The sequence below is a fragment of the Sinocyclocheilus grahami genome, unplaced genomic scaffold (assembly GCF_001515645.1).
Source record: "Sinocyclocheilus grahami isolate Dianchi unplaced genomic scaffold, SAMN03320097.WGS_v1.1 scaffold54.1, whole genome shotgun sequence".
Classification (NCBI taxonomy): Eukaryota; Metazoa; Chordata; class Actinopteri; order Cypriniformes; family Cyprinidae; genus Sinocyclocheilus; species Sinocyclocheilus grahami.
The window spans coordinates 4,062,168-4,071,622 of NW_015505233.1; the positions used below are offsets into that span (position 1 = coordinate 4,062,168).

Genomic DNA, 9,455 nt, shown 5'->3' on the forward strand with positions numbered 1-9,455 from the left:
GGCAAAAGGTGGGATCGAACCCGGGTCGATCGCCTCAAAAAGATGGTGACACACGATTATCCATCTGCACCACTGGAGCTGATGTTTCACAATCACATTTTACTAAATGTAAATATACACCCTGTATTTTTTATTCCATAGCAAGGGCAATTCATACAATACATTTAAACTGAGCTACTTTAATACCATCTCCGAACTTTCTACCAGGACTCTGCTGTTCTTCGGCTGGTTCCTCTTGTATACGTTGATTGACAGATGTCTCGTCCAGTCAGCGGTGAGTAATCCCAAACCAATGGCGCTGTCTCAAACTATACCTACCTTTTCCGGTTTGTCTGATTTGTTGTTGTGTTTTCTGACTTGTTAATTTGTTTTCAGATTTGTCGTTGTGTTTTCTGACTTGTTATTTTGTTTTTGAATTTGTCATTGTGTTTTCTGACTTGTTATAATGTTTTCTGAATTGTTGTTGTGTTTTCTGAATTGTTAATTAGTTTTTTAGACTTGCATTTGCCTTTGTAATTTGTTCTTTTGTTTTCAGAATTGTGATTTGTTCTGCACTTCTCGGCCACCGTACTTTTGAGCTCAAATAAACTCACCACTTTGTTCTCGTCTCCTCAGAACATTCTGGAATTCCACATATTTGATGCTGACAAGTTAACGAAAGATGACTACTTCTCCACCATCCTATTTGACATCAATAACCTCACACCTGGACAAAAGCAAACAAAATGCTTCATTACAGATGATAAGGTAGGTATATCATTTGATGATGAAACTATAATTGTATTTTATTTTTACAAAGTCTTTGAAGTGGAAGTATTCTGTGTCCATTACTTTAAATCAGTGTATGAAAGAAAAGCATTACAAATAGATTTAGTCCCATCCGTCTTTTTGATTGTCATGCACTTTTTTTCCAGAAAAAGAGTGAGCTGTGGGTGGAGTTTGAGGTGACTGTGAGGTGAATGAGAATGTTAACGATCGAAAGCAGTAATAGTGCATTAACCACGTCTTCTTCTTTATGAAAAAATCATTTCTATTACATCAGTCTGAACTAATCTGTCATTTTATCTGTTCGTTTTCTTTTTCAAGCTCTGAGAAGCCTGAACCATACTTCTCTAATGGAGTGCTGATGGTAAGAACATTGTTATGACTGTATATTTTACACATACTTCAGCAGCGCATAAAACATAACTGTTCTTTGGAAATCTTTGTTGAACTAAGTGGCACTCTGAATTTTTCTGCTCATTTTTAGGCAGGTCCATTCTGTGCACTGGATGTGAAGGTGGAAAAACGTCTACGGTCTAATGGTAAATAGAAGAACACTGGGTTATTTCTGGGTTTAGATCCGTACATCTCTACTTTTAACAAACCTCAATCAGATATTTAAATATATATGAGGCTGTATAATAGCCACTGAAAGCTTGAGAAAATTGTATTTGTAAAAATTGTATTTTAAGTGATAATTCTATTCCATAAGTATAATTAACAGTCAAATTCTACAATAAAAATAAAAGTTTTAGGTTTTATAAATATGACATTGTTAATTTTTATGGTGCTGCATTAAGAACAGTGCCAAAATGATGTGAAATTTTCCTCTGTTTACCTCAGTGGAGAAGGACATGATGTTAAAACTGCGAGGCGCTTATAAGGAAGACTGTTTGATCCAAGGCTCTGAGGAAAACCCCAGCTGCACACAGACCATTCGCTACTACATCAACCGAGACCTGGAGACTGAGTTTAGTCTCATCCCACCAAAAGTGTGAAATTGATTAAACTGGTGATTTCTTACCAAATCAATTTATCAAGCATGTATATCACTAACAGAGAGTGTATAATGCTTGTTTATGTGTTTGCATGTTTGTTGTTTGTTCAGGCTGGGGAAGAAGTGGACAGGATAAATACAAAGATCGCAGACATTCTGTCATCGGTCCCTATGAAACCATTACCAGCCAAACAGCAGATTAAGCTCACCATGCCCATTGGAAAGGTGGGTACTGGTAAACTCAATTGGAAGACATGTATTTTGTCAATGTTTCAAAAAGAACAGCTAAATAACTGCAACTCTTTTAGGATGAAGTGGATCTGCAACTAAGCACAGAGGGCCGGTAAATAATTTGAATGGCTTATCTCTAATTAGTTCAGGAACAGTTTAAAGAAAGTGCTTTGGCATGTAATCCATAAACCAAACCTGAATGATTTTAACTGTGTAATTGATTATAGTTAAATGAGACAAAGCACTGTAAACCACCAACATTTCCTCAACTGGTTTCAATCTGATTCCTTTAATCTCTCAGAATAATCGTGTGTGTGTGTGTGTGTGTGTGTGTGTGTGTGTGTTTTGAAGCTCTGATGAAAAGTTGGATGTGCGTCTGGATTTTGATATTTCAATGGAAGAAAATAATTTTCTGGTCAAAAGACGAAAAGTCGTGTCACAAGCTCTTCAGAAAGCTTTGAATCTCAGCTCTGCACCTGAACCCAGCAAGGCAAGAAAACAAACACAAACTTGAGTATAAACACATTCAACAGACACACACTTCCTGGCAGAGTCACCTGACATGCAGTTTTACTATTGTTCCCATCCATTTTAATTTAATTTATATAATAATTGTAATAATTTAATTAATTAATGCATTTCTTTATTAATAATTTAATTTATGCATCACAGATATATGCTATTTTCTGTGAATGTGCGAGAATTCCAATACATTAGGTAGAAAAATAACAAAAGCGCAAGTACAAATAGTTTATAATTACAACAATATATTAAAATAAGAAATACCAGTTTGCAATATCAACCAATTTAACTGGAAGCAGACAACTATAGAAGCTTATATATTGGTGTGACTGTTCAGGTCCCATTGGTGGCTGTTGTGTGTTCTGGCGGTGGGACCAGAGCAATGACTGGCACATTCGGAGGCCTAAGAGCTCTTCAGAAACTCCAGCTTCTTGATACAGTCAGCTACATCACAGGGATTTCTGGCTCTACCTGGTGAGTATAAGGAGCACTACAGGCCTGTCCAACTCTAAAATAGTGGTTCTCAGTTGGTTTTGCTTCAAAACACAAATTTTATTGGAGATCATGTCATTAAACATCAAACTTTCTTTCATTGTCTCATAGGACTATGGCTTCTCTTTATGGTGATGCTAACTGGTCAAACAATGACCTAAATGTGGTTTTGGAGTCTGTAAAACAGGAGATTTCAAAAAGCGTGTTTAGTATATTTTCCATTGAGCAGCTACGGCACTACAAAAAGAAGATGGAAGAGAGAGAGAAAGAAGGACACCAAGTATCTCTTGTCGATATGTGGGGTCTGGCTATAGAATACCTCATCCAAGGGAAGGTACTAAACTCCCTTGATATCACAGAGGCAAAATACATTTTAAGCAAAAATAAATGCAAATATATTTCTCCATCAGAAACTTCATAAATTATTTTCTTCCTCAGAAAGAAATGGGTACACTATCTGACCAGCAGATGGCACTATCAAAGGGCCAGAACCCTCTTCCCATCTACACAGCTCTCAACATGAAGAATGGCAAGACAGGATGTACCATAGAGACTGGTAAGAATGGATTTTAATTTACTTTGGCTGGTTTAATTTGCTTGATGCTTCCTATCCTACAACATAAGGGTCCATTATGTTTAATAAGTAAATTATGTTTATTCCTTAACAGATCAATTATTTGTATTAAGAGCAACTAGAAGTATTTACTGTAGATATGTTGTCCATGTTTCTCTTTGTTCTTTTCTCATTCAGAATGGTGTGAGTTCACCCCATATGAGGTTGGATTTACCAAATATGGTGCCTTCATACCTGCACAGAACTTTGGGAGTGAATATTACCTCGGCCACATGATCAAGAAACTCCCTGAATCTGGAATTTACTCTCTATTGGGTAAATAAGTGTAAATATTGTAAAGGTTGATTAATGAATTTTAAGTTAAAGATAATGACTGGCAGTTGTATTTATATTGTTCAAAATGTGTTGTGTTTGCAGGGATATGGAGCAGTGTTTTCTCTCTGAGTCTGACTCAGCTTTGGAGTGCTGTCACTGGAGTGATTCCATCCTGGGCCAGCAAAGTTGGGGAAGAAGTGAGACAGACAGGTAAAAAGAAGGCAGGGACAATGAGTGAGACCACCTGAGCAAATAATCCCTGTGCAGCTTCTCAAAAGTTTGGTTGCCCTTGAGTACCCTTGTGAAGAAGCAGTATGCTAGGCAAGGCAAGGCAATGATAACATAACATTAAAGGGGTCATATGTTATTGCTAAAAATAACATTATTTTGTGTATTTGGTGTAATGAAATGTGTTTATGTAGTTTAAAGTTAAAAAAACACATTATTTTCCACATACTGTACATTATTGTTTCTCCTCTATGCTCCGCCTTTCTGAAATGCGTCGATTTTTACAAAGCTCATCATCTGAAAAGCAAGGTGTGCTGTGATTGGCCAGCTATCCAGTACATTGTGATTGGCCGAATACCTCAAGCGTGTGACGGAAATGTTATGCCCCTTACCATACTGTGATGCCCTGTCCGGCCAGAGAGACGAGACAAAAACATGAAAACCCATTATAAACGAGGCATTTGTTGCATCCAGTGGGGACATAATTACTGATTATAATGACTTATACTGTCTTTTTTTCGCATTGCGTTGCCTCGCGCCACGTAAACATAAAACCATGTCTGCATTTGTGATCGGAGAAATGACAAACAAGCACTACTCTACGCTGCTCAAAAGTCTTTTTGAGTTTGAATAGTCAATGGCAAATCCTTTAAATGAAAACATACTTACAGTCTGTGAGTCAGAACAGCCGGCATTGTAGTCTACTCTTCCAGAATCAGGAAACAGTCCTCCATAAAATGTGCTGCACACAAATGAATATTTGAGTTGAACTGCTCTGGATCAGTGTTGTACAACTAAACCACTGATTTCTAGTCGTGTCCTCTTTTGAAAGACCAAACAAAGTAGTTTCGCTTTCACAACGAAACACAGCGTCACACACGGCGGGCTAGAGTGAGCTGAGGCCGGCGGCTTGAGTGAGGGTGGCGGGCGGGCTTGAGAATGGCACGGCCGGCGGATTTGACGAAGGAGCGGCCGGTGGGCTTGCGACAACCACATGTGACGACCCCGGGCTGGAATCCGCTTTGTACACGGTGAAAACCGATCCGGCGATCCACTGCGCGAAGTTGATGTATTTCCTCAGCGACCAGCACGGATCAGCTCCAGGCATGATGAAGCGGATATCGTCCTCTTTTGGAAGGCCAAACAAAGTAATTTCGCTTTCACAACGAAACACAGCGTCTTCACGACATAGCGGCGGCAACAACAATACTACAGCGAGAATAAAAGTTACGCCTTCTTTCTTTGCGTGAACATTTGGGCGGCGTTATGCAAATTTTCCCACATCGTAACGTAGACATGTGGGGGCGTGTTAGAACAAGCCGTTTTAGTTAGGCGTGGTTGACTCTTAACTTTTATAAAGAATATCTCTTTGGATTTGAGACTTTAGTCTTTGCAACTTTACAGATCTTCTTTATGCACCAAGAGCTTGTAACACTTCAATGAGAAAGGAATAATTGAAATCGCATCATATGACCCCTTTAATGAAATAAAAGTCCACTTAAGTGTACTTAAAGTGAGTACACTTTAATTAGATTTTTACTTAATTTGTAATGATCTCAAATTAAATGTTTTACATTTTAAATCATTATGTTTTATTTTTTTGTCGTGCTTTAAATAAGTACAACTGTTTTGATGTGTTGACTAACAAGCACATGTAAAGTACTTGATTATTTTAAATGTGGTGTGTCATTTGATATTACATTTAATATAATTTAAATGTACTAAATTTGAACTTAATCCATACAATGCATTTGGCATTACACTTTAACCATATTTCAAAGACAGTAGAAATAAATAAAATAAATACATTATAAAACATGCAATCAAGTGTCTAAAACCATTATTACTAACTCTAAGATACTAATCAGCAAGTTAAAGTTTTTTCTGAACATTTTTGGTCACACTTTATTTTCACCATTAATAAACCATTAGCTACGATTTTGCCTCAATAAACTCCTAATTAGCTGCTTATTAATAGTTAGTAAGGTAGTTGTTAGGTTTAGGTATTTGGTAGGATTAGGGATGTAGAATATAGTCATGAAGAATATGTGCTTTATTAGTACTAATAAACAGCCAATATGTTAATAATAGACATGCTAATAAGCAACTAGTTAATAGTGAGATTTGGTCCCTATACTAAAGTGCTACCACATTTTTTCCCCCCAAAAAAGTAAAAACTACTCAGACTGAGTAAATACATTACCAGCTGTGATGGCTGTGATTACAATTTTGTGATGGCAAATATTCTGTTTTATGTTTGAATTTGTTTAATCTATATGCAAATAATGAAAAAATTGTATCCTCCCTTATCTGTAGACAAAGATGACAAACCATCAACGTCGGACACACTTCAGGTCAGCCCTATGACTAATTTGGCAAAAAAGCTGAGTAACTTTCTGACCAGCCGCCCCATTATCAGTCAAGTGTTCAACTTCCTTAGAGGCTTCCACCTGCACAGGAACTACAGTGAGAACTGTGACTTCACCACATGGAAAGGTCAGAACATCATTTATGTTGTCGAGTACAGCCTAATTAGTGCTATTCCCCTTTTGATTCAGTTTGATCAAACTGAGAAATGATAAATGATAAAGTGGACTTTCTGCAGACACACATCCAGACGCCTTCCCAAACTCCCTGACACCAGCAGACGCCACACTTGGCCTAGTGGACACTGCTTTTGTCCTGAAGTCAGGATTCCCTCCTGTGTTACGCTCTAACAGATGCGCGGACGTCATTCTGTCTCTGAACTATGCTTGGGAACCGGACCACTTCAAGGTGAGGGAGACCACAAAGACATAGCAGATTATGAGGAGAATCGGATGAAATGTAATTTTGTTGTTTCTGTATTTGTCGATAGGTCATAAAGCAAACTCAGGAGTACTGCACTGATCGCAAGATTCCGTTTCCAAAGATTGACTACAAAAAGTTGGAGTCCGAGCCGATTAGGGAAATTTATGTGTTTGAAGATAAAGAGAATCTAGATGCTCCCATAGTGATTCACTTTCCCTTGGTCAATATCTCATTCAAGCAGTTCAAGTCTCCTGGTGAGTGTTATTAAAGGGATAGTTCACCCCAAAATTAAAATTCTAGCATCATCTACTCACCAAAAAGTAGATCATTTGAAAAATATTCTAACTGCTTTGTCCATGCAATTATAGTCAAGTGGATCCCTATTGATTTTCATTGTATGAACAAAAACACTGAGGCACTTTCATCTTCTGTGATCTGCAGAAGAAAGAAAGTCATACAGATTTTGAATGACATAATAAGTGTGGATGAATGATGGCAAACTATTTTCATTTTTGGTTGAACTATTCCTTTAAGAATCTTAGATAGAGATTCAACCTTTGCATGAAGATAATAGATTACAAAGTGTATTTTTATGAACTAATTGTGTGGTTTTGTGTGGCAGGAGTGAAGAGAGAGGGTAAGGCAGAGATGAAGGAAGGAGATTTTGATATTGACTTCACTAGTATGTTCTGTCCATTCGCCACTCACAACCTTACGTATCACCCTGAGGATTTCCAGAAGCTGAGCAACCTCACCACCTACAACATTCTGAACAACAAAGACATCATTTTAAACACACTGAACAAAGCGCTTAAGAGAAACATGGAGAGAATTCCTGCTACAAAGGTGTCAAAATTCTGATTTGATATTGAGATGAGAAGTTAAAGCTGACAGCAGGAGCAACTGGAGAGTGATTTTTGTATATATTTGACTTCACCCAGAAATGTCATCATTCATCACCCTCATATTGTTCCAAAACTGTGTAATTTCCTGTAAATCAGAGAGGGTTAATGCAATAATCTATTATTAACAATAAAAGTGAGGGTGACCAGGAACTGTCAAGCTCAAAACATGATATACAGCATCATAAAAAGTCCATTACAGTAGTCCAAATGGTGCCATACTTGCCATTTTCCAAGTGTGGCATCATTGGTCATTTCATCATAGCAACTTTGATGCTCCTTATTTGAATAAAACAAAAGTACATCATATTTGAGAGCTATGAGAATGTTTTCCGTAAATAATGGCACATCTTGTTCTTTTCCATACATATATTGCAACTTTCTTGGTGCTTTTTGTCATTTTTGAAGCTTGAAACTCATTGGACACCTAGTTAAATACATTGTATGGTAATGACCAAAAATTTTTTTGCATTTCAAGGAAATAATAAGACATGGAACAGCATGAAATGTGAGTCATTGATGTAAATTACATTTATGAGCATTTATTCAAGTAGAGATTTTATATTTGGAGATAAACAGATGCTAAATATGTTCACTGCTGTTCAAAAGTTTGGGGTCAGTAAGATTTTGTTACTGTTTGGGGGGGGGGGGGGTTATTTGATCAAAATACAATTTAAATTAAAATAATATTTTTCTACATTAACATATTTAATATATAACAATAATTTTGTCATATTATTAAATTAACAAGTTTGCTATGATAGACTAATCAATATTGGCTTCACATTATTTCTTTTTAAAAGTTGACAATCACTACTCTTTTAAAACAGCATCTTTGTTTCTGTCCATTTAACTTGTCACAATAATTTTTGTCATTTCAACTTGCTGTTCTTCATCAGTAACTAAATTAAAAGTGTTAAAAAAGTGCAATAAACTTGTTTTTTGTAACTTTGTTGGTTGTAATGTTGGCACTAGGTTTTTAAAAAAAAAATTTAATGTTTAGGCAGCAATTTTTAACAACAAAAACTGTATAAGTAGGTTCACTGCTTTGGCATTTATTTGCAGACATCACTAGTGTGCAAAATTATTTCTGATTAGCTAATTAAGCACAGACTTTGTATTCCAATACATGGCAGTCTCTTCTGGCCAATATGACTCATTTAAATTGAGAGACGATAATGCACCCTTTTTTTGCTGTGTTTCTCTGTGATCAGGTAGTAGACACACATATTATGAGTGGTGTTCCACACATAAAATACATAGCAGGTAATTCGGGCCAGTGTGACTCATTTACTTAAACTGAAGCTTATTCCCTATTGTTCCCCTATAGAGTGTCCTTGGGGTGTGCCATATCTATGCCCTTCACATCTATGACATTACTAGTTTCACTATAGCACTCTAGAATCTTCCCTGGATTAAAAGCAGGCTTTGCAAGGGCATGAACAAATCGACTATACAAACAAACCACACTACTGAAAACATTCTTGAGAGCATTCTTGTGGAGTTTAATGATAGGGAGTTGAATGATCTCGAAATCCAAAGAAGATTTTAGAAGTTTATCCGCCGAAAACACACACACACACACACACACACACACACACACACACACACACTCACACACACACACGCACGCACACACACA

General features: G+C 36.9%; 1 protein-coding gene across 1 annotated transcript in view; it reads left to right on the plus strand.

Moving 5' to 3' along the window:
- The window catches only part of LOC107583642 (cytosolic phospholipase A2 delta-like), a 10,079-nt gene extending 2,202 nt beyond the window's left edge, over positions 1-7,877 (plus strand). The window contains exons 2-18 of the mRNA XM_016269930.1: positions 579-747; positions 915-955; positions 1,087-1,129; positions 1,250-1,304; positions 1,606-1,754; positions 1,871-1,984; positions 2,068-2,102; positions 2,342-2,480; positions 2,850-2,986; positions 3,116-3,338; positions 3,443-3,560; positions 3,756-3,893; positions 3,996-4,103; positions 6,438-6,617; positions 6,727-6,896; positions 6,979-7,165; positions 7,534-7,877. Of these exons, the coding sequence (XP_016125416.1) occupies positions 579-747; positions 915-955; positions 1,087-1,129; positions 1,250-1,304; positions 1,606-1,754; positions 1,871-1,984; positions 2,068-2,102; positions 2,342-2,480; positions 2,850-2,986; positions 3,116-3,338; positions 3,443-3,560; positions 3,756-3,893; positions 3,996-4,103; positions 6,438-6,617; positions 6,727-6,896; positions 6,979-7,165; positions 7,534-7,772 (2,245 nt within the window). The 3' untranslated portion in view covers positions 7,773-7,877. The remainder of the gene's footprint in view (positions 1-578; positions 748-914; positions 956-1,086; positions 1,130-1,249; positions 1,305-1,605; positions 1,755-1,870; positions 1,985-2,067; positions 2,103-2,341; positions 2,481-2,849; positions 2,987-3,115; positions 3,339-3,442; positions 3,561-3,755; positions 3,894-3,995; positions 4,104-6,437; positions 6,618-6,726; positions 6,897-6,978; positions 7,166-7,533) is intronic.
- The last annotated feature ends 1,578 nt before the right edge of the window (positions 7,878-9,455 follow it).